The sequence below is a fragment of the Triturus cristatus genome, chromosome 9 (assembly GCF_964204655.1).
Source record: "Triturus cristatus chromosome 9, aTriCri1.1, whole genome shotgun sequence".
NCBI lineage: Eukaryota > Metazoa > Chordata > Amphibia > Caudata > Salamandridae > Triturus > Triturus cristatus.
The window spans coordinates 1,006,279,325-1,006,304,538 of NC_140592.1; the positions used below are offsets into that span (position 1 = coordinate 1,006,279,325).

At 43.6% G+C, this 25,214-nt stretch overlaps 1 protein-coding gene across 3 annotated transcripts in view; it reads left to right on the top strand.

Moving 5' to 3' along the window:
• The window catches only part of LOC146799200 (uncharacterized), a 152,941-nt gene extending 141,548 nt beyond the window's left edge, over positions 1 to 11,393 (top strand). For 2 of the 3 annotated variants that reach the window (XR_014969245.1, XM_085628059.1), the window contains one exon: positions 9,744 to 11,393. Coding sequence is in view for 2 of the 3 variants with exons in the window: in XM_085628059.1 (XP_085484185.1) it covers positions 9,744 to 9,796 (53 nt within the window). In the remaining variant the exon portion in view is untranslated. Of the gene's footprint in view, positions 1 to 4,084; positions 4,193 to 9,743 lie in introns of all 3 variants that reach the window. The other variant, XM_085628058.1, reaches the window with a different exon arrangement.
• The last annotated feature ends 13,821 nt before the right edge of the window (positions 11,394 to 25,214 follow it).

The window sequence follows — 25,214 nt, forward strand, 5'->3', positions numbered from 1 at the left end:
GTATTTATAATTTACCAGAAGATGTTGAAGGTTCCAATTGCAGACTATACTTGGAGAATTTGATACCTGGTCTTTTAAACATCAAATTTCCAGAGAAATTTTAAATCGATAAAGCTCATAGAATTCCATCTCATCGCAATCCTCCTCACACTAAGCCAAGACAAATTATTTTTAAGGTTTTATGTCATCATCATTTGGTCTTGATAAGGAAAGCAGCAAGGGAAATTCCTTCCTTAATGGTCAATGGTAATAGAAATTTAATACACCAAGACTTCGCTAAAGATACTGTTAAGATTCGTAAAGAATTCACTGACATTCGTCCTCAATTGAGAAGTCTTGGATTTAAATATGGTCTATTTGATCCTTCAACAATGCAAATTTGGAAAGATAATTTTTCAAAGTCCTTCCAACGTCCGGAAGATTTAAAATTATTCCTGAATCAACATTCACAGCATTCTCTGGATATGCATGATTCTGCTACTTGAATATTGCTTTAATATGTATTTCTGACTAAATCCAATGTTTTCTCCACACTGGGCTCCAACGGTTTGGTCATGCTTGTAAAGCGTGTGTGTGTTTCAAATCTGTTATTAATGTTTATTTGTTGTTGTCTTTTTCTCCTCTTCCTAATTCTTTTTTCCTCTCTATTTTACTATGGCTAATGTTCATAATGTTAAAATAATCTCTTTAAAAGTCAAGGGTCTGAGACATCCTGTAAAACGTACAAAGATTTTGGATTATTTAGGAAGTTTTAAAGCTGATATTTGCTTCATACAGGAAACGCATAGTGAAGACAAAGTCTTAGATTATATGGAAATAATGTGGGTTGATACTATTATCTCTTCTCCTGTGAAAGGTAGAAACAATGGTGTTGCTATTCTTTTATGCAAAAGGACTACATTGTCAAATTTTGAGGTAAATCAAATTCAGAAGGTAGATATTTCATAGCTAAAATTAAAATACATGATTCAGTGATGTTTTTACTTAATATATATGGTCCAACTGCTGATGATCCTATGTTTTGGTCTAATCTAACTACTGAAGTACTAAAGGTAGGTAACGTTTCTCTTATAGTTGGAGGAGATTTTAACCTTATATCTGATCCTTTATTAGATAGATCTTCTCTTACTAAATATCATCCTCCTAAAGCTTTATTTACTTTTAAATCTTTTCTTAAAACTACAAAATTAGTAGATATTTGGCGATTACATTTTCCTACGGATTTTTTTTTAACCTTTTTCTCTAATCCACATAACTCCCACTCTAGACTTGATTATTTATTAATTTCCAGACAACTAATTAATTTTGTGGTTACTACTACTATTGGTAATATTGATATTTCAGATCATGCTTTAATATCCTTTGTTCTACAATTTAACTCAAATATTAAAACACAATCCAGATGGCGAATGAATACTAGTATGCTCTTTAAGAATACTTTCAGCTCAACCCAGAAGGTTCTACATCCATGGTGAATAGATGGGATTACATTAGGGGTGCTTCCATTTCTCTCATGGCACATGAAAAAAAATCATTTAATGCAAGAATTAAGGAATTGGATGAGCAAATTGCAAAATTTGAAAGACTTTTTCTTATGTCCAATGACCCCCAATATAAGTTGAAATTGCAAAAACTTACATATGAATTTAATTCAATCCTTAGTAAAACAGCTGGTATTCAACTCTCCAATTCTAAAGCCAAATTCTGTTTTAATGCTAACAGATCTGGGCGGCTTTTAGCCAACTATCTATGTATTAAAAAAGATAAAACGCAAATAAATTCAATCCATGGCCCCAATGGGAAAATCGCCCTATCGCAAAATGATATTGTTAATGAATTTCTAAATTATTATGCTACTCTATATAATAAACCTAACTTTGATGATTCTTCTTTAATTGACTCCTTTTTATCTAAATGTGGTCTACCCATGATTTCCCAATTAACAAAAAATTAATTAGATTTGCCCATTACTGAAGATGAAATTCTATTAGCTATTAAATCTCTTAAACAAAAATAAAACCCCAGGACCAGATGGCATACCAGCGGAGTTTTATATAAAGAATTTCAACTACAGCTTATTACTCATTTATTTAAGCTATTTACCTTTTTTAGTTCAACAGGGGCTGCTACAGGTTCTTTTACTGAAGCTTTAGTTGTTGTACTACCTAAACCTAATAAAGACCCTACACTTGTATCAAATTATCGTCCTATTTCATTAATAAATCAAGATTGTAAACTTTATGCCAAAATACTTGCAACTAGGTTATCCTCTGTTTTAGATTCTATTATTCATTCAGATCAGTCTGGGTTTATGAGAAATTGATATTCTGCAAATAATACAAGAACATTACTACATGTTATAGAACAAGGGTCCAATTAAGATTTACCATCAGGAGTACTAACATTAGATGCTGTAAAAGCTTTTGATAAAGTTCATTGGCAATTTCTATTTCGTACTTTACTAGCATTTAATTTTTGTGATTTATTTATCCGTATGATATCTGCTATTTATTATACTCCTACAGCTCGTTTATTTATTAATGGCCAAACCTCAAACCAATTTTCTCTTTTCAAAGGTACCAGACAGGGATGTCCTCTCTCCCCGCTCCTATTTCTTCTTGTTATTGAACCTTTGCTTGTTTCCATCAGGAAATGTAATAATATTACAGGAATTAATATTAAGGAGGTTTCTATTAAAACGTTAGCATATGCAGATGATGTACTTTTATTTATTAACAATTCTTTATCCTCATCCCCTCCTTTATTTGAGATTATTTCATCTTATTCCAAGATTTCTGATTATAAGTTAAATACTAATAAAACATATTTTTTTCCTATAAAAATTCACTGCACTTCAGATATGTTACACATGAAGGATATCATTTGGCAAAGAGATACATTTAAATAATCCTCTTCTAGAAAAACTACAATATCATTAAATTGTGATTCTATTTTAAGTTACATCAAGGATAAAATATCCAAATGGTCTTCTCTTCATCTTTCATGGTGGGGAAAAATGGACTCCATAAAAATGACTATAGCACCAAAACATTTGTATTCCCTAGCCATGATTCCTACTCTATTTCCTATGAAGTTTTACAAAATTGGAGATCAACGCCTTTCTAAATTGTTATAAAAAACTAAAATTACCTAAATGAAATGGAGGTTTTGGTGTACCAGACTTTTTTTGTTATCATAAAGCTTTTATATTAAAACAAAGTTCTCTTTGGTTTAATCATTCTCATTTGTTTAATCCCCCCACATGGCTTTCTATAGAAAAGAGTTTAATAGAACCGTTCCCTTTACCTACTTTGTTAACTCTGTCCAATAAATCAATATTTTTTAACAGCTCTGTTAATTTAAAATCCACTAAGTTAATACTACATGATTTTGATTCAATTTTTCAATCACCCATGTCCATTACTGAAGATATGTCATTATGGTACAATCCAAGCATAAAATGTACTAAAAATGTTAGATTTTGGTACTCATGGATTAAAGCTGGTATTTTTTACCTCAAAGATGTTTACTATAATAATGCTTTTATTTCTTTTGATGTTTTACAGAAAAATGTAATTTACCTTCCTCTGATTTCCTCAATTATGAAATTCCTTGTACTTCTATATTAGATTCATTTCCTCATAATATACCTTCTAATGCTAAATCAGATTTATCAATTTATAATCAAACTGTATCCACTTTATCTCATGGTGTTTCAATATTGTATAAAAAGATGATTGCATTTGGCTTAATAATATTTCAGGATGGTTACTTGTTTCACTTTATCAAACAAATTCATATATTTGATAAAATTGTTTATGGTCTCCATTGAGATTGTTTCAAGCTAAACTTCTTACGACTTCAAATTGTTGGCACTATTATTTATATACTGGTTTGTTAAAACATATGCTTTTTGAATGTCCCTCTGTTTTTAAATTTTGGTCTGAAGTTTCGGATGTTATAAAAAAAATACTTAATATTCATGACGATTGATCATTTAATTTGTTAATTTATAAATCTGTCATTTTTTCTTAAAAATTACTTGACTTAGAAGGTAAACATTTTAATTTCCTGTTATCTGCAGCTTTAAAATCCATTACCACATGTTGGAAAGATGTTTCGTTATTATCTGTTCCTGTTTGGTGGTCATGGGTTATTTTTACTAGAAGAGGAGCCCATTTATCTTTGAATGGTATTCATCATAATTGTAATTCTTATCATTTATTTTGGAAACCTACTGATAATTAATTATCTTCTTAAAATGTATTTTTCTCTAATTATTTATTGATATTATAGCTTAGTTTCTAATTGCTAGTAGCTCTATTTTAATGATTATTAATAACATATGTATACCTGTTTCCTCTCGTTCCCTTTTAATTTTCAGTAAGACTATATTATATTATATTGTACCTGTTGAATTTTTAATTTCTAGTGATCATTTCCATATGTTCTTATTGGGTATTTTCATAGTGCCATATTTTGTACTGTCAGTTGTTTAATATAACATTTAATACATTATTTTGAACAAAAAGAAGCCATGAAAGACACTGAATTTAAAGTGTGTCATGGAACGTTGCGGGAAAGCAGGCTAAACAAAGTGACTTAGAATGGGGGAATTTATGGGCAGACATTAAATTATCCTACTACCTGAGCTATCGAGCCAATTTACAGACCAAGTTATCTTACTTGTTTTGTAAATGCTACCCGAGCTATTTGCGGAACACCCTCGGAAGGCTTAATAATGTGACAAAAAAAATCCAGTAACTATAAGGTGAAACCGATAGATTTAGGGTCAAGGGATATTTTCGCTAAACATTTGTCATTCTGTAGAACTGCTGAGGTAAACCATCTAGCCGTGATCAACATATATATATACACTCAGTTCAGGATAGCTTGAATTTACCCACTATACATGCACTTCAAGCTGTAATAGAGGGCAAAATAGTTCACTCCTGGGCTTTGTCAATAGCAGGTGACTGTAACACCAAATTCGAACCACTCGTTCCACTGTCAGCTCTAATGGCTACTGAGGATGAGGAGTGGGTAATGCCTGAGCTTAAAAGTAAACCAACGACAAAATGGCCAAAAGAAGCAAGAAAAATGGTCTATCTTCGCTTAGACCATGGACTGAGAGCTGCCAACGGGTGCACCAAGTCCGATAGTCATCCCTGATCCACCTTTAAGAGAGGCGCACACACAAGTTATACAGATTACATTCTGCTAGACCTGAAGTTATGGTACCACATGGTAGACATGGAAGTTGTCACTCATGGGGATAGTGACCACAATGCTCTTGTTGCTGTTTTCAAGTTAGATTTGTTGTGCAAACCTGTTGAGCATGTTAGTTATACCTCTATAATACCTCTAGTCCTCACAAATAACCGTAGGAATGTAAAGTGGGTTAACATTAGTATGGACGTCCAAGTCAAAACAAAAATGTATCAATCGTTGGAAGATTATTTTGGGACTTCCACACTTTCAAACTGGGATGCTGTCATGTTCACCAGCAAGCATAACGAGTTATTTAGCACCCTGAAAGATTACTTCGCGAAACAGAGCAAGAAGGGTTCTGCTGTCCCCCAAGTTGTCTTGGGTTCATTCAACAAAGAGTGCAGAGAGGCTAAAGGGGGGTTAATTAAAGCTAATAAGGAAGGGTCCATAGACCACATTTTCTGGTTTATGACGATCTGTTTGAAGCACAATACCATTAAGAAGGACCACCTGTATGTAACATTTATGGATATGAGGGCAGTATTTGATTTGGTACCAAGGTGTATTCTCTGGGAGGTATTGGCTCAAATGGGGATTCCACAAGATCTGCTTAATCTCCTTGTTAGACTACATACAACTACATTTGCTCAGGTCAGGTGGAATATACAGGGTGTTCTCCGACCCAGGATCCCTGTCAATCGGGGGGAGGGACAGGGACGTGATCTACCGCACAATCCTGTTTATCCTATTTATGAATGATGTAGTGGAAGCCCTGAACAAATGCCAGCATAACACCTCACATCCCCGTTCTGCTTTTTGCAGATGACACCTGCTAGTATCCTGCACCTGTATGGAGCTGCAGCAACTGCTGAACTACTTTGTGTGGTTTAACAGGGATCAGAGATTGAGATTAACACAAGTAAATCTAAATTAATGGCTATCAGTCCCCATCGCACCTTCAGAAACAAGATGGTGCTGGAGGGCTCTTGCATTTGCTCAGGTCAGGAGCTTTGACTAATTGGGAGTCAGGCTCACTGATAAATGTTCATGGGGCCTTCAGCTAGCTAAAAGTAGTGCCATATTAACACACAGAACAGCTGCTATCATCATGAGATATAAAGCTCTTGAGGTATATAGAGCTGCAGCCATGGAAAGCACTTTGTATGGGGCAGAGTTTTTTGGGTTAGAGAACACTTCACATTTAATTGCAGCAGAAAATACATTTAAAAGATCACTTCTGGATGTCTCTTCCAGCACCCCACTTATACCCTTGAGATGGGATTTAAGCATAAAGAGGGTCGATCAAATTGCTCACTTAAAAACCCTGACCTACTGGTTAAGAATATGGACTGTCAAGAAGATAGCGCCATACAGATCTGCATTACACTGATCTTTCCATCACCATCGTATGGTCCATGTCACGGCACCATTGCTGATGCGTCGGGGACAGCCCTGAACCCCAATGTTGTGCTATATTTCACTTGGCTAATGTCGTTCCCAATGTCACCCAGTCCTGGTCTGCATGATTCAGATCTGTGGGCTCCCAAATATTAAGAAAGCAGCGTTTTGGTTCGGGTGGGACTTCTACTCCGGTAACCTGTGACATCGTACGTAAGGCGGCCTCCCAGTATCGAGCGATTATTGGGCAGTCCCAGATTGTATGCCAGAAGGTACCCTCAGCGCCGCATTGTCCGAAACAGAAAGGAGTATCTGATTTGCCTAGCTTGTGCAGCAGGGTTCGTGTGTAATATATGCAATGTACATTTTATAATTGTAATAACTTTAATGTAGATGGTATTGCCACCTCCCTCTGGGATGCCAGGGCTGCCTGCCAGTCATCCTCATCTAGGTCACCTAAGTCTGTCTCCCATCTCTCCTTAAGGGTGGTTGTGGGATCCTGTTGATTGTTTATTATCTTACGGTATGTGAGAGAGATGGCTTTCGTCTGAAGGTGTTCTGTGAGAAGTCTGTCCTCCAATGGAGAGGCCTCAGGCAATTGTGTCGTAATCACTGCTAGAAGTGCAGGTCGGACCTGCATGTATCTATAGGTTTCAGTCTGTGCCAACATGTAGGTGACTTGGAGTTGGATTAAGGGTACTACATTGCCTTTTACCCACATGTCCCCACCTTGGAGATACCGATTAGATCCCACTGTTGGAAGCCCTTTGTGTTTCCGAGTCTCCCTAACTTTCGGGTATCCCAAAACGGCGTCGCCTGCGTGAGAGTCCCCTCCCAGCCCATTGCTCGTTGTGCCGCATGCCAAATTTGTAGTGTGTGAGCCGTGGGGCCTGTATATTGCAGCTTTTTAATTCTATTGTACACTGCTCCCATTATCCCCTCGGAATAGAGGAGATGCAGGTACATACAATACGCCGGATCGTCGTGCGGTGTGTGGAGCCACTGGTTTATTACAGTAAATTGCGATGCCCAATAATATGTATGTATGTTCGGGAGGGCGATACCCCTATCATACCATCCCTTTACTAGCTTTTTCATAGAGATACGGGCTGATCCCCATCCCATAGAAGTTTAGTCACTTCAGTATTATGCAACTTGAAAAAGGAGGGGGGATCAGGAAGGGGGTGTTCTGCAAGACATATAAGAATCTGGGTAGCGCCATCATTTTGAAAAGGGCTGCTCTTCCTAACAGGGTAAGTGGTAGTGAGCGCCAGTGCTTCACATCTCGCAAAACCGACCCAGGGGCTTCATAAGGTTTTCTTCAATAAAGAGAGTGACTTGAGGGGTGATATAAATGCCGAGGTATTTAAAACCTCGTTCAGCGATTTGAATCTCGCAGTTTCTCGGTAGTCTGGGCGGGGGACCGTGAAGGACGTACAGCAACGATTTTGACCAATTAATGGTGTAACTTGAAGCTTTGCCATAAGCCGTACAGATATCTAATAGACAGTTAATGGATCGAGATGGGGAGGTCATGTAAAGTAACACGTCGTCTGCATATAGTGATATGTGATCCTCCCATCCCATCATCCACTTTAGCCCCTTGATAACTGGATCCTGGCGGATCCAGGCCGCAAGTGGCTCCAGCACTATTGCAAACAAAAGTGTGGAAAGTGGACAACCCTGCCTCATTCCCTTGCCAAGAGGGAAGTCTTACGAAGTGTGGCCATTTGCTACAACATGCGCCATGGGCTTGTTATATAATAAGTGTATCCAGGCACAGAATCCCAAACTTCGGAGAACTGCAAAGAGGAAGGATCATTCCACCATGTCAAACGCCATGCGTGCGTTCAATGATAGTATTACTGCGTCCTCTGAGATGGTATGTTCCCGCGCTACTACTCCGTGGAGTCTCCAGAGGTTCAGGGCCGTGTTACGATGGGGCATGAAGCCCGATTGGTCCGGATGGACCAATGTAGTTAGTTACGGCTGAAGTCGTGTTGCTAGTGCCTTGGCCAAAATATTCGCTTCAGCGTTAATAAGCGATATTGGTCTGTATGACGCACAGTCTTGCGGAGGCTTGCCCGCTGTATGAATTGCTACTATGGTCACTACGCGTTGATCCCTGGGGAGTTCTCCCACCTCTAAACTGGCCTTGCATATATTTAGAAGGTGTGGCGTGAGCTGGGTCGCCATTGTTTCATATAGTTCCACCGGGATGCCATTAGGCCCCATGGCCTTCCCGGTGGCTAAATAATATTCTTATTAATTTCTGTCAGCTGTTCTAATACTACAATACTATATGGCACTTTACTACTCCTTTGGATACATTTTACGTCTGATGTGTAATATATTAATCTGCATCAGACTGCATTTTTGCAGCCAGGAATAGAATTGTTAAGGAATTGTCAAGAATCCAGAGATGTGGATTATTCGCAGTGTTTTAAATATTCTCATTTTATATAATATTTTATATTCCTATAGTAATATGTGTGATATGTTTTACAGTACTGTATCTTTTATGGGCTTTTGTGACCCAAATAAAGACGAAATGATGCTGATTAGCCTTTAGGTATCACTGTGTGCACAGGAAAGCAAACGTATGCTTCCTAATGTGAGGATATCATTGAAAAAATAAGCAGAAAAGAAGTAACTGTAGCATAAGACTTAAGTATTGACATTTTGATTGTGCATCAGGGCTGATATATTTGAGCTTCCCCAAAATATCCATCTAGAATTCCTTCCATATGATCTCAGTACAACACTTATCGGAGTACAACATGGTCTGAAGCAGGTGGAGGCACTGACAACTGAAATACATTGGACACATTGTTAGTGTATGTGAGTTTATAACCTCACAGGTACATTTATCTAAGAGAACTCTGGCATGATGAAGTTCTCAGGTCAACCAGCCCTCCAAGTAAGGGATGACAGCACCCTTCCCTCTTGTCTAGACGACTCCATTCTTCTACCCACACAAAGTAGAGAATATAATAATAAGGGAAGTTACATACATTCGAAATGTTAGTGTAACAAATATTTTAAACTATTATGTTTGCAATGTGAATTCACACTTTGAACTGATGAGTGTCATAAAAGCCCTATGTTGACATCCTGTTCTTTTTCTCTTTCAGGCGTGCTACCTCAGTGGATCTTTGCTGAAAATTCAAGCCTCATTGATGACTAGGTGTGAGCATCTGTTAGTTTTGAGATGCTCCCTGCCTCCCAGTTCAGCTATTGAACGGTCTGACATGGGCTCACATTTAAATGATTGCAATTAGCTTTATTTGGGAACATCCATGCTACTCATGTGCTTTTCCTGTTCTTGAAAACCTCTTCTGGATATTTCATTACAAACTGAATTTTGAGCATTGACAATGTTCTATAGAATGATAGAGCAAGACTGTCCTCAACGCTCGAAGTAGTCACCGAGTTGAGAACATAGGGTGAGCTATTTAAAGGTCTTGTCTATGCCTCGAGTTCAAATGCACACACAGGGAGCTCACTTCTACTTCTAGAACCACCGCTCGCTAAATATTAGAGTCTCACAAACTTGGAATTTCCAAGCAAAAAGTAAAACTGAAAACACTACAATTTAGTGGGTTCTATGTGTCTCCGAGAAAGCTCTGTTAAGCACCTGCATACTTTCCAGTTTGGGTACTTTATAAATGGCAGATCTGGACTGGACTGCTCAGGTAGGATTGCATAAAAAGAATAAGCCTGTTCAAATCATGGGTTCATGGTGGAATGATGCCCTGTCACTGAGCGGGGGGAGGGAGACCTTTGTTAATGCCAAAAAATGAATTATGCATTTCTAGAAGATGAGCTTTATAATTTTCTGACGGGTTTCAGACTTCAGATAAACCAGGGCTCCCACCAATGGGAATCAAGGGCAGGCTTCCCTTCCACCGTCATCATGGAATGAACTTTATTTGTGTTTTCCATACTGGAACTGTAATATCCTCTGTTCCCGAGGAGATTAAACATCTAGCATTGGATACATTCTTTTCTAGCTCAGGTATCTTTGAAGCAAACTGTATTAGCCATTGAGAGGAGCTCAGTTTTGGACTGTTACTTTCTCTATTACCTCATCCCTGTTGCCTCAACTTGATTGGGTTTCTGGCCCCCGAACCCTCAGTCGCTTCTAGATGAAGCTTATATTAATTAATTAAAGAATTTGTTTGAAACTTGAAGCCTGTGAGAAGCTTGACAGCATTCACAACCCACCGGCTACATATTTTGAATCAACACTGAAAGCTTTAAGAGCTAACCAGCTAGTGTTCAGCATCCTACTGAATACTGCACATAACACTTGGCTTAAACATGGAACTCAATATCCTGATGTCTCTGAATGTGGACACTCTAAACATCACATTCTGTGTGTATTTTCTACAGCTTGTCTTGCCTGCTATGGTTGTGTGCTGGATAGCCTTTTGTCATAACCATTAATTAGAGCTGAAGGGGAAAGCCAGGAATAAGGTAGCTGATCAAGTTTATCGATAGTGCATATCACACATGGGCTAATTATGTCTTTGGGCCCAGATTGCAACTATGGCACTAACTCGCGTGCAAGCCCTTGTTTGAACTTGAAACAGGGTTTCATGACGGCGCTATTTTTCTATGCACTATTAGCACAAGATATTTGTCCATGCACAATTTGCATACCTGGTGCTATTTGCCCACACCTTTAGGACAGGTAAAACCTGGCCAGGATCTTTGTGGCAAATAATGTACAATTCTGATTTGTGAACCCTGTAAAGTGCAATGTAATGGTTTGTACTCTCTATTGTGCTTTGTTGTTATTGTGTTATTTTCTGGCTGGCTATTTCTAAAGCTGTTAAGGGGTCTCCATCAGGTTAATCACTAGCTACCAGTAGCTCACAGCCTGCCTATCAGTAGCTCGCACATAATGAATTGCCTGTCAGCTGGTTTGTTCTGTGATGCCTGGGGAGATCACAGTGCTGGGCACTCTAAGCTGAAAATGATATTTCTTATTTCTTCCTCTATTGGCCTGCTTCTCTCCTTCTTTTTCCTTTCAAGCATTTTTGTGCTCTTGCTTTTTTCCATCTTGATTAATTTTATCCTCACATTTCCTGCTCTTTTGCCTTCCCTTCTTTCTCTTTCTTCCTATGTCAACCTGTTTCCTTGTTTGTCATGCCTCATTTTTCTTTCTTCATTTCATTCTCTTTTTTGCTATTTATCTTTCTCTCCTTTTTCTTTGTTCTTCCCCTTTCATCCTCTACTTCTCTTGTTTTGCTTTCTTTATTCTTTCACTTCGGTTTCTTTCTATTTCCTTGTTTTTTTCTTTTTTACTTTTTTCATTTCTCTTGCTCATTCCCTCGCTGTTTTTCTTACTCACCTTTTATTGGTTCCATTTTATTTGTATTCTTCTTTTTTCACACATCTACTACCTTCTTTTTTTCTGATTCTTTCTTTCTTCTGTACCTCCTTTTTTCTGCTTCTGCCCTAATTTTCCTCTCATTCCCATTTCTTAATTTTTCAAATATATCTTTCGTTTGTACTACTTTTTCTCCTTTCTCCAATCATCTTTCCTATTGCTTACATTTTCTTTTTTCTTGTTCCTTTTTTCCCTTTCTTTCTTTCTTTCTTTCTTTCTTTCTTTCTTTCTTTCTTTCTTTCTTTCTTTCTTTCTTTCTTTCTCTCTCTCCTTTAGGTTCCTTTCATCCTTCTTCTCCTTCCGTCTTTTTACTGTTCTTTCTCCCTTCCTTTCTTTCACCCTTCCTTTCTTACTTCCTCTCCCTTTCTCTTCCTTTCCTTTACCTTCCTCGCTCCCTTTTCTTCCTTTATCCATTGCTTTCTTTCTTTTCTTTATTCATTATTCTTTTTCTATTTCTTTGTTTGTCCTTCTTTGTTTTTCCTCCCTTTCCTCTCTTATTCTCTTCCTTTCTCTTTTTCTTCACCTGTTTTTTTGACTTTTTCTACTTTCTGTGTAGTCCTTCTTTCTTTAGCTTTTATGGTTTAAATCTCTTTATTGAAGTTCCAACATACAAAAATATAACAATGCAGGGTTAGCTATTACGCCAGCGGCTGTACGCAGCATATGGCCCATCTGGCCCAACAAGGTCAGCGAAAACATAACGCCAGGCTTGTAACAAAGCAGGAAACCCTCAGTGAAGAAGAATAAAAAAGGAAGGGGAAAAACTCTTACATCACAGCCCCGCCAACATGTCGCTCCTTGAGTGGGATCTATTGAATAAAGACGCTCCGGGGTATAGTACCAATAAGTCGCCACTTTTGTAAGGGTCTCTGTTAGCCCCATATGGTATGCGGAATGGCGGGCCCTATAATATGCTCCCTCCCACTCCTTGTGACTAAGTGTCCTGCCTAGTTCCCTTTCCCAGCGCGCCCGGCCGGAGTTGTAGGTGTGAGCATTCCTGGCCTGCAACATTTTGTATAAATCTGAAATTAGCTTTTTATCTGACGTGCGTGTGATTAGCCAGCGCTCGTATACGGACAGGCGTCTGTCGGCCTCGGGCTGGACCTGAGCGTGAAGTGCCCAATGCTGTGCCTGGAGGTAGCAGAGCCTTTCGGTTTCAGGCAACCTGTATTCCTGCTTAAATTGGTGAAACGAGATAACCCCGTCCGCATCAAACATGTGGTATAAGAAGCAGCATCCAGAGGTTTTCCATCTAGCGAAGGCAAACGTATCTGTACCCGGGCGAAAATCAGGGTTGTCTAAGAGCGGGGTGAGCGGAGACGGGAAAGTGGTGAGATCGTGCCTGATATTAGTATGATCCCATGCGTCTAGGGTGACTCGTGTGATATGTGAGGCATATACATTAAGGGGCCTATGGCACTTACGAAGAAATGGGATTTCTTGCAAAGGTCTAGCGGCTACCTGAAACAACCAGTGTTTTTCCGACACCCATTTGCTTCACTCTACCAGGTATGGTAATTGGGCCGCCTGGAAGTAGAGTCGGAGGTCGGGGATGCTGAGTCCGCCCTTCTCCGGTGGGAGCGTCGCCAGCATCTGTTTCATGCGCAGCTTCCTGCCGTTCCAGATGAATTGTGCAAGTTCCGACTGGGTTTGCTGTATCCAACCTGGAGGCGGTTGAAGAGGGAGAGTACAAAACAGATAAAGGATCTGGGGCAGGATGGTCATTTTGACCGCAGCTATTTTGCCTAGCCAGGAGAGAGGATAATGTTTCCATTGACCAAGTTCTCAGCGAATCTTCTGACGCAAGTGCGCGTAGTTGGTGGTGATAGTGCTCGGTAGAGAGGATGCCAACTGAATCCCTAGATACGGGATCGAGTCCGCCGCCCATTGAATGGGGTGAAGGCCCTGAAGATGTTCATGAGTGGGGCGCGACAGAGAGAGATCTAGGGCTACCGACCTAGCCATATTCACCTTAAACCCCGCCGCCTGTGCAAAGAATTCTAAATTGGTCAGGCATGCTGGCAGCGCAAGACAGGGGTTGGACAGCGAGATCAAAACGTCATCGGCGTAAAGACTGATCGTATGAGTGTAGCCGCTGAATTTCATCCCGGTGATCAATGGATTATGGCGGAACTTCTGAGCCAAGGGCTCCATATAAAATGCAAAAAGAAGGGGCGACAAGGGGCACCCCTGTCTAGTGCCTCTATCTATGGGAAACCGGGAGGACGTGTGTACATTCACCCAGCCTGCGGCTGTAGGGAACTTGTAGCAGTTCAAAACATAGGTGCGGAACTTCTCCCCAATCCCCGCTCATGCCACCACCTGCTCCAAATAGGGCCAGTGGACCCTATCAAATGCCTTCTCGGCATCGATAGGGAGCATCATGTATTCTCCTTGTGTTCGCGTGGCCTTCTCGATGAGATGGAGGGCTCGTTTCGTGTTATCAGCAGTTTGGCGCTCCGGAATAAAGCCCGCTTGATCCGGGTCTATAAGGCCAGGCATAAGGGGAGCGAGACGGGCGGCTAGGAGCCCTGTGTACAATTTGAGGTCTATGTTAAGAAGGGAGATGGGGCTATATGCCCCGCATGTGGTCCTGTCTTTCCCTGGTTTGGGTATCACCACTATGGAGGCCTCTAGGAGGTCCCCAGGGATTGCACCGGAGTCAGAGAAGGAATTAAAAAGTCGAGTGAGGAGTGGGGCTAGCAAAGCACAAAAAGTCTTATAAAAAATAGCAGAGAAGCCGTCTGGCCCGGGGGCTTTCGTTAGTTTGAGGTGATCTATAGCGGCAATGACCTCCTCGATTCGGATGTCTCTATCCAGGTGGTCGGCTTGAGCCTTAGTCAGTGCTGGTGAGTCGACGGAGTCGAGGAAGGCAGTTTCGTCTGCGCTATCTAGTGGGAAGCTGGCATAGTGACCAGCATAAAAGTCGCGGAATGCCTCGGCGATTGCTCCATCCTCGGAGATACGTCCCCTATCCCCTCTGCGCATCTCCTGGAACCCCTGTTTTTGCCAAGTCTCACTCAACTTGCGGGCGAGAAGGTGCCCACACCTGTCCCCCCGTGTAGTAAGCATGTCGCAGTCGCAAAGCAGCAAACTCAGCCCTATCTTGGTCAAGCGCCGCAAGTTGCTGGCGCATGGTTTTAAGGTAGCGCCACACCCGGTGGGCACCCGTCCCCTGGTGCATTTGCTCCAATTCTTTAGTTTTTGGTTGTGAGTTCGTCACGTTTACGCCTGTGCTCTGCATTTTCCGCTGCCGAGATGGCGGTCAATTCCCCCCGTACCACTGCTTTTAGTGCTGCCCACTGTGTTGCAAGAGAGGTGTCCACGTTAGCGTTGTGGGAAAGGTAATCGGTGATGGAGTGCCGTATCTGTTCTACCACTGCCGGGCGGTGCAGAAGAGTGTCCTGGAGCCGCCACAACCTAGAGGGTTGTTGTATGGGTGGGAGGGTGAGGGTAACAGTGACCGGTGCGTGGTCCGACAGGGAGGCAATCCCGATCACTACCTCCGTCGTGAGCGCTTGTACTGGTGTGGATGCTAATAGGTAATCTAACCTAGCGTAGGTTTGTGTGCCTTGGAATAATAAGAATACTCACGGCTGTGGTGGTAGAAGCAGCGTCATAAGTCCTGGAGGCCTAGGTCGTGCAAACGGGCCAACCCCTCTGTGGGGAGCACACCCGTTTGGTGCATGCGTTGACCTGATCTGTCCTTGGTGTTATTGAAAACTAGGTTCAAATCTCCCCCCAAGATGATATTGTGGTCCGTTGTGGTGGTGGCTTCAGTGAGGGCAGAGTGTAAGAATTGTTCCTGGCCCTCGTTCGGAGAGTACAAGGAACCAATGGTGAATGTGAAATTACCTAAGGCACATCTATAAGTCAAGAGTCTACCCTTAAGTTCAGCTTCCTTATGTAGGACCTTCCCTTTAAACTGCTGGGCAACTAGGATGGCCACCCCAGCTGATTTAGTGGGCCCTGAGGAAAAGAGTTGGATTGGGAACTTTCGTGACTTAAGGCGGTGGCAGTCCCTAGGGAGGAGGTGCGTTTCCTGCAGAAGGCATATGTCCGCCTGGGAATTTTCTAAAGAGGACAGAACCGCCTGGCGTTTCACCGGGTTATTAAGGCCTCTCACATTTAAAGTAAGTATTTTAAGCGTGGTAACAGTCATTCACGGTGATAAGGAACCTGGAAGCATACATGAGGCAGAAGCTCTGGCAGTACAGAGCCGTGGAGCCGCCAGGCAATCTAGAATATCATGATGACGGGGGCCTATGCTATTTCTCAAGAGGAAGTGGACACAGAACCCTAAAACCCCCCCAAACAAATCCCAAATACTGCCCAAGGTAACACCTGTAAAAACCGGGAGAGGGAAAATGGGAAAATCATGTGAAGTAAGTCTTAGTCTGTCATCGTCCGATGATCGTGGAAAAAAATCCATGGGGGACTGTCCATAGCCAGGGCCAATTCTCCCCTCTCCCGCCGGCCAGGCCTAGCGCACGTGGGCAGATTCCAAGACATCAGTGCGCTATGGAGGCATCAACCTGGCTGTGTCTTTGCGATTTCTGCCTGGAGGGACTCCAGCACTTCTCTCTGGCCTTTGGATATTTCCGAAGGGTTCGGTCTGTTGCCGCGGCGCCACCTTCCCTGCTGCCTCCAGCGTGGCTTAGCCCCATCCGCGTTGGGCGCGGGGCTGTCATCACCGCTGTCTTCTGTCGGAGAAGTTACTCCCAGCAGACGGCAGGCCTTTGCCAGGGATCGGAGTTGATACTGCTTTCCGTCCATGTGAAAGATCAGTCGAAACGGATGACCCCAGCTGTACGGGATGTCGCGTTGACGGAGGTAGGCGGTGACCGGCCTGAAGATCCTGCATTTGTGGAGGGTCAGAGCAGCAAGGTCCTGGTATCAGACCGGGGATTGTCCGCGGAATGACAAGGGGTGCATCTGCCGCGCTTTCCGCAAGATCTCCTCCTTGGTGCGGAAATCTTGCACACAGACCAAGATGTCGGAAGGCGGAGCTGCGTTAGAGCGCGGCGGCCCCACTCTGTGCGCTCGGTCCAATTTAATGTCCGTACCTGTCGGGTTGCCCAGGATATGATTGAAGAGTTCCTTAGTACATTCAAAGATGTCACCCGCTTCTTTATTAGTCTTGACCCCCGGGATCCGAATGTTATGGCGTCGCGATCTATTCTCCAAATCTTCGAGTTGGGCCTGGAGATCCACTTGTTGATCGTGGATGCGGATGACTTCTTGTTGCAAGGTGGCCATCTCCACATCCCACTTGTCAGTCTTGTCCTCCAGCTCCGCGACTCGTTCGCCAATACTATCAACGTCTCTGCAAAATTCTTTGGGTTCTGCAGTGAGGTCGCGCTTAAGTGTTTGAATGTCTTCCCGGAGGGCCACAAACAGGGACTCCAGAAATGCATTGGTGATCACCTCCCCCCCCCGTAGCGCCCATAGAGCTGGCCTCCTCTGTGTCTGCTAGGATCTCACCCGGCTAGTGGCTGTGCTGGGCCTTCGCGAAAAGGTCCTTGAGGGTCTTGTCCCTCTGCCACTGGGAGGAGGCCATCGCAGATTCGGGGCAAAAGCCGCTGCTGGCCAGGTAGCTGCAAGCAAAGTTGGTGGGGGAGGCAAGCAGGTGCAGGTTTGTCTGGCTCGCCTAGCAGGGTCCACTCAGCGACTGTGTCCGCCTAAGCAGAATGCTTCCCACTGGTGGGGGTCCCAGCCCCGGCATAAACGTCTGTGGTGACCGCCGGGGAGTACTACAAGACCCGTCCCGGGGTCACCGCCAATGGACTCTCTCTTCATGGGGTCTTGGGTGATATAGCCCACCGCGGGAGCCAGACAGGTCCCCAAGGGTAGGCACTCTGTGGTAGGGACCCACCGCCACTCTGCACCCGCCTCCGGAGAACCCGCTGGGTCTCAGGCCCCGCACAGCTCCTCCCAATCGAGGCCCGACACGGCCCAACACTCCCCTCGCTGCCGCCGGCTCAGCCCCACCACTCGGTCTCCCAGTGCCGACAGAGCACTGCGACTTTTGTGCTGGCACTTGCCTGGGTGTCCGCTAGCTCTTCGGCGATGGGGCATCCGCCGAGTCCTCCTCTGGTGCTAGAGCCATCTGGGTGCTGCTGTCCTTTCTGTCAGGATTGCCAGGCCTTCACTCAAAATGGCAGGGCGTTTGCGCCACCGCCAGCTGCCACGCCACTAAGGGTGCCCCCCAGTAGACCTCAGGCTATTGGGCCACCGCTGCCACCAGGAGGGTCCTTTGCGGAGCGTCCGCCAGGCTCCGAGTGACGGCAGGGGAATGCGGGCAGGTCACAGCTCTCCGCTCGGCCCCCGTCGCTGCCGGAGCCGATCAATCAAGATGGCGGCCCCCTGCTCTGGTGTGGGGGTGCTCTCATGCCCCTGAGCCCGCCAGGCCCCTCCGATGGCATCCTCCATGGGCTTACGGACCTCCGACCGCCAGTCTGGGGGGCAAGTTTTGGCCCCAGCCACCATGAGATCCCCCGACTCCAGGCGCAGCTCCATGCAGCCTCCGCCAGGGAGCGGGAACCAGCCGTGCAGTGTTGTGGTGCGGCAGGCCAGGCACCGTCCAGCTGCCCGCCGCCAAAATGCTGGTGTTTCACCAAGCCCCTACCGCTGCACCATTGATGAGGCGCTGCGGAGGAACCGCCGGTTGCGTTTTACGGTGAGATGCCGGTGCTATGATCGGGCAGCCAGCGGAAGAGAACAAACTGCACGTCTTATCGAGCTGCCATCTTGGCCACGCCCCCCTTTCTTTAGCTCTTATAGATAAATCTCTTCCTACATGACTGTCTGCCTTGGACGTTATATCAAGTATCCCCTGGCTTTCATACATCGGACACACCCTAAACACTCTAGGTCGTCCTAAGCGTTTTATTGAACCAGAATGTATAGTAAGGAGGGATATTTCATGGATAAAGCAGGCCATTTTTGCAAAGACAGCTGCGGACCGAGAGCCAATGGTCCTTCACAAGCACATCATGCGCCATTTTATCATGGTGAAAACTGTCCCTGGGATGGAGCCCTATTTGTCACTCCAGAAGTCTAAGTTTTATCGTAGGTTGTTAACTTATTTCAGATTTAACATGTTTCATCAACTTTTGCTGCCTAACAGGTCTTGGTAAAAAGTATGGGACCTTCCTGCATGTTCTTGTGATTATGTTTCTCTCCCTGACACTCTTAACATTGTCATGACATGACCAAGATTTAACAACCTTCCTTACAAGTTTATCCGTCTGCTCCTTCTGCCTATGAATTTCCGTCAGGCAAGGCCTGCTTTTCTCTTCTCCCAACTGTTAAAATCGCCCACCATCTGTTTTTTCCTGACTTGTTAGGTCAAGCCTAGACAGCACATGCGCTGTCGCAAGACCTATAGTAAATACAATATTGAGGGTAATTTCTCCTGCCGCTTGCCATTGGTTAACTCTGGCATTGCTCTTCTTATCTCGCTTATTGTTGGCTGGCAATCCTATATGTCACTTCCGTTTTTGAAGGAAGCAGCACCGACCAACTACAACATAGTTACGCTGTAGGTCGGTATCTCTTTCTTTCTGGGACTACTTCACTTTCTCAGTGTCCCCGGACTCGTAAACAAATGCATGCAGTGTTACAGAGGAAACATCCTTCAGTTTGTTTGTTCGCGAGGGGCACTCAGGCTGAAGCAGCACCAGAGGGGGTACACGGCAGTCAGTTTCACCTCTCTAAAGCATCTGACAGAACCTGTGAGCTCACAGGAGCTGGCATCCTCACCACACGGGTCACTTAGCCAGCCTGGCGCCCAGTGATATGCCTTAATTAGCGGCCTTACTTAGGGGGCGGGCGAGTGTTTAGAAGTTACATTTAGTAACGCCTGCAATCAGCAAATGAATTGACTAGAATAAATTGAGCCACATACATTTTATGCTCAGCACACCCTTTATTTTTGGCACCATTTATATTTGAAATGCTACTTATTAAACACAGCCAAGAACACAGTGGTTGTTTGTTTCACTTCCTTCACGGTCTCACGGGCCGGAAATGTGACAAGGCCGGGTCCATTTTGCAACAGTCTCGTGATTCACGGGTGATTAACTCATTGGCGTATCTGATCGCCTTGTTCTCTTCCGCACAGGTCAGCAGCAGGGCCAACAGAACAAGGATTTATTGAAAGTCTGCTAACGCCAAACAACGATGATTGGAGAAGGACAGATGAGAAGCAGACTGTTAGCCCCAACGTATTTCTGTGCGTTTTGTGACCACGTATATATTTGTACCTTGTATAATGTACAATTGTAAAGCACATGTTCAGTCACTGCGTATCTTGGCGCCGAATAACTGATGGACCCAACTCGGTGGTACTCACTTTATCTACCTTAGATGGATGAAAGGCAGACTGCCAAACCCACATTCATGGAATGGATCAATTGGTTTCAGGCCACAAAACCCAAGTGGGATTGGTTGCAGCATTTTGTTATAACATTTGTATCTTGCACATTTTGCCTTTGCGCCAAAAATCTTTCAAGTGGTCTTGGAAATACCTGTCACCCGGAACAGCTGCTATTAACCACTGAGGAAAATTATAACACACATTGACAGTGTTCTCCTCTACACAGCGTCTTTTTATCGACCTGGAAAGTTTGTGCAGTGTTCAAACCTCTGTAATGCATTTGAATATGTGTTTTTATGCCTGGGAACTATATGTTTATTAATTACTATGCAATCAGATCAGAACCTCAGCGGCAAACGCACGCAGAAATTCAATGTGCTTTGCTGAAAGGTACCATGGATACCTCTGTGGAGATGCTAGAATTAAATATAAATGACATGGGGGCTTTTATGAGGTGCTCTGCATGGGGGGCCTATTTGAGGCTGTCAGGAGACATGGCAGGGAGAGAGGCTTCTCTCCATCAGATCAAAGTGGCAGCACTCAAAGGACCTGTAGCCAGTGCTTTAAATGGGCCGTGAAGAACCAGAACCTTTTGGGCCTGGCGGCGCAGGGTACGCCTTCATCTCCGGGGTTCTCCTGCTCAGCTACACAGAGACACGGGACACTCTGTTAGGCGTTAGAAGATCGGATTTATTAGCTGCAGCTAGTACAGTTATCCCAGAAGTACACAAGGTAGGTTCTCAGGAGACTGCCACTTCACTCCGTGGCGCACAATCTTATATACCACATATGTGAAATATACATTAACCAAATATACACCCAGAACATATAAGAAAGAGCCAATAAGAAAAGTTGGAAAACAGGACAGAACCAATAGGAAAGGTTTGAAAACAAAGTATCAGATGACTCGAAGAAACCTCTCCTCCAACTGTGTTTGTCACCCCTCCCTCGAACTAATTCATTAACAGGTCTGCAACTAACTTGCAGGTGGCGAGATACGTTTGTGTGTGTTGGAGAACAGTTGTGAAACGAGAGAATGCTAGCAGAGGACAGTGAAGGCCAGACGATAAGATAAAGTCAGAAGAGAATAGTGTGAACCAACAGATAGTTGAGACGGGGATTAGGAAAACCAGACAGGGATTAGTGTACTCGGCCAGTCCTAACACCAGCTTTGCAAATAGAGGCAGAAGGCTTGTTTTGACACGAAGCTGCAGAAAAAGCAGAATAGACTTTGTTCGCCGTGTTGCCTGAGTGAGGGCAACACAAAATGGCGGCGGGGCACAAAAGGGCGGGTCGATTCGATCACGATCGAAAATCGAATTTTCTTAGACCCTCCTTTTGCCAGAACTCAGGCAAGATAGACTCATGTTAATCTGAGTCAATGTCGATGGCCATGAGGTCATCGAGCTGTTGCGGTAACATCATTCTTATGTTCTCTGCTCTTTGTGTTTTGGGTTTAGGGATGCACATAGTAGCACAAAGGTCGCAGATGGCGGGACCACAGTGCATACAAAGGCAACAAGAGAAAATAATGGTCAAAACTATTCCAAGGAATGTCAACGCTTTCCAACCCCATTTGGACAGTAGTCCCCAAAACCACTCCGAAAATGACCAATCTCCTTCGTCCTGATGAATCGACTCAGAGATTATATGCAACTTAGAGATAGCTTGGTATACTTTTGGAGCGTCATTAGGTATGAAAATACAGCAACTTGACCCGATCAATTTGCACACTCCACCACGATCCGCAAGAACAAAATCTAAGGCAACTCGGTTTTGTAAGGTCATAAGACGATCCGCCTGTAGTTCTGCCGTGATATTACTTAAGGCTCCTACAGTGATGTATATTGTGGTTTCTACGACACGAACCAGTTGCCTTATATTTCTGCTGTTGGCCATTGGACCCCAAAAAGGAAGAAATACTTTGAGGAAATCTCCTCCCTCTTGTCCTGCTGTGTCTTTTGAATCGCTAATACCTCTGCCATATCTGTTTCGATTATAGTTTGCAGAAGCGGTGTATGTAGGGGGAAGAAGGAAAGCTATATAGCAGGTACCAGAAAAACCCGTTGGCAACCACGTGTAAGCCCTATTGTGGCAGATAAAATACGTGCCTTGAGATGGCACTAGAGGAGGCGAGTTCTGAGAGGAGTAGACGTATGTGTGGGAACAGTTGTTTCTTTGTATGGTGTCAGAAGACAGATCATTTATTTGCAGAGAGAAATTTCCCTGATGAGGAATAGTCCAAATTGGAGGAGATTTTCTTTGTTTAACTTTATCACTAAGGCTAGTGACATAATGGGTGACGTTCCAGTTTGTGTACGCTTTCCTTTCGTCAATGGAAATCTTACTATTTTCCATGATTTTAGCCATAGCTACCATTCCCTTTATCAATGAGCTATGACTAAAATCTGGACCACCAATATATGAACTAACGGATCGTTTGAATTTGCTTTGGTAGGCATTGGAGAAGATGACAAAATAAGCCCAAGCAGAACCCAGAAAATGGGAGAACTAAATATGGCATTCCTTTTTCTGTGGTATGTGGCATAAGTCCACACACCCAACAGTCAGTTGTATTGATCACTAATTGGTGTTGATGTAATAACTGGACAAAGGAATTGTTATAATATTCAGTTCTTCTAATGAGTTCATGATGAGGAAGGGTATGAAATAGATGTAGGGAGACAGTAGAAGAAGACGAAGAGGAAGAAGGAGAGACAACTTTTTGCTGCAGAGCATAAATAATCCAACTTATAAACGCCAAAAGGATACACAATAATATAATAATACATAAGGTTATACTGAAACGACTGTACATTAATCTACAGGATTCTTTTTTCTTTTCATCCTTTCTCTCTCTTTTGCCTAGTGTAGTTTCCATCTTTCTAAATGGATGCTCACAGCAATCTTCCTCGATCACTGAATTATGATTATCTGCCGTCCTATGACACTGCAAGTCCTGCAAGCCTATTGCCACTACTCAGGTCACAATCAAGACTCCTACCGTAACCCTGCAACCGGGAGAGAATACTACACAGGAGAGAGAAAAATCTTAAGTGTTCTTTGGTCTAGGTCTCAGATTATAATGTTCTTTATCAGGTACGGTTTGGTCTCGGAACAATGTTCGCGGATTTGTCGTATCCAAACGACGATGTGGTGTTATTGCTTCCTGCAGAATGTCGTCGTCCTCTTTCTCAGACAGTGTTCCATTCAGGCGTGCATCGCTAAAAGGTACGAATCGTGGAACCTTCTCACTCTCAGAGTCACCAATGCCCCTACGCACCCATTGATCGAAGGGTAGAGGCAAAGGCACTTTCTTACAATGCACGCCGTGAATCCAATTCTTCTTTCCTTCGACTTTGACTGCTGTTCTCGTTACTAGAAGTACTAAACGAGGCTCCCTCCACCTGGGCTCCAAATTTTTCGTCCTTCGGAAATTCTTTGTACAGACCCAGTCACCTGGTCGGATGGAATGACCTGGGTCTGTGGAAGCCTCCGGTAAAGCACTCTGAACCTGTTGATGGAGAACACGCAATTTAGTTGTAAGTTCATGCAAGTAGTCAATCAACATTGGATATGGCAAGTCTGAGTATTTCTTAGGGCGAGGGACTCCCCATACATTAGCTGGGCGCCCAAAGACCACTTCATAAGGACTAAGTCCCAAACGAGAGTGCACAGCAGTTCTGGTAGACAGGAGAGCCAGTGGCAAAGCATCGGGCCAATTAAGGCCTGTACTAGCTTGGACTTTTGCTAGTTTAAGCTTCAAAGTTCCGTTATAACATTCCACTAAACCTGCTGATTGTGGATGGTTTGCCGCATGGAACTTTTGCTTGATACCAAGACCTGCACAAACTTTTTGCCTGACTTGGCCAACAAATTCGCTCCCATTGTCACTCCAGACAATGCGCGGCAAACCAAACCTAGGGAAAAATTCTTTCAGTAAAATTTTGGCTGCGGATAAGGTTGTATTGTCTTTTAGAGGGTATGCTTCTATCCACCTAGAGAAGGCGCATACTACCACCAGAACATATTTGAGATGGTTGCATCGTTCCATGTGAATGTAATCGATCTGCAACACCTCAAATGGATATGTCAGAGGAGCAAAGTGACCCGCTGGAGTTGGGGTTCCCTTTCTCGGATTGTACATTAAACAAACAATACAGTGTTTCCCTACATTGTCTGCGCATTTTGGGATTCCTTCATTTTGCCACACTGGAGCCAGAAGCTTGTATATACCTTTCGTACTTAAGTGGGCTGGACCATGTGCCATAGTAACCACTGGGAGTACATAGGCATCTGGTAACAGCCAACGTTGGTGTTCAGATAATTCCACCCAACAACCCATCTCATCTAACATTCCCGTACTTTCTTTCCACTTACTCAATTCCTTCTCTGTAGCCTCTTTCTGAATTGATTTTACACTTTCTACTGTATTCTCATACATTCCTCTTTCTCTGACCCAATTCGCAGGACCCGCCACATACATTCGACTTGTAGCGTCTCTCGCTGTCTTTTTTGCTACTTCATCTGCAAATGCATTTCCTCGGCCAACATCATCTGTAATCTTTTTGTGCGCACTACACTTCACAATTGCTATTTGGGTGGGCAAGGCAAGTGACTCAAGAAGATCAGTCACCATCTGACCATGTTGTATTTTAGTGCCATGTGAAGTAAGGAATCCCCTCTCTTTCCAAAGACGCCCAAAATTGAATGCTACACCGAAGGCGTATTGACTGTCGGTGTACACGTTCACTCTTTTCCCTTTTGACAACACACATGCTCTCGTTAATGCTATCAGTTCTGCTCCTTGAGCTGAGTTGTGTCGGA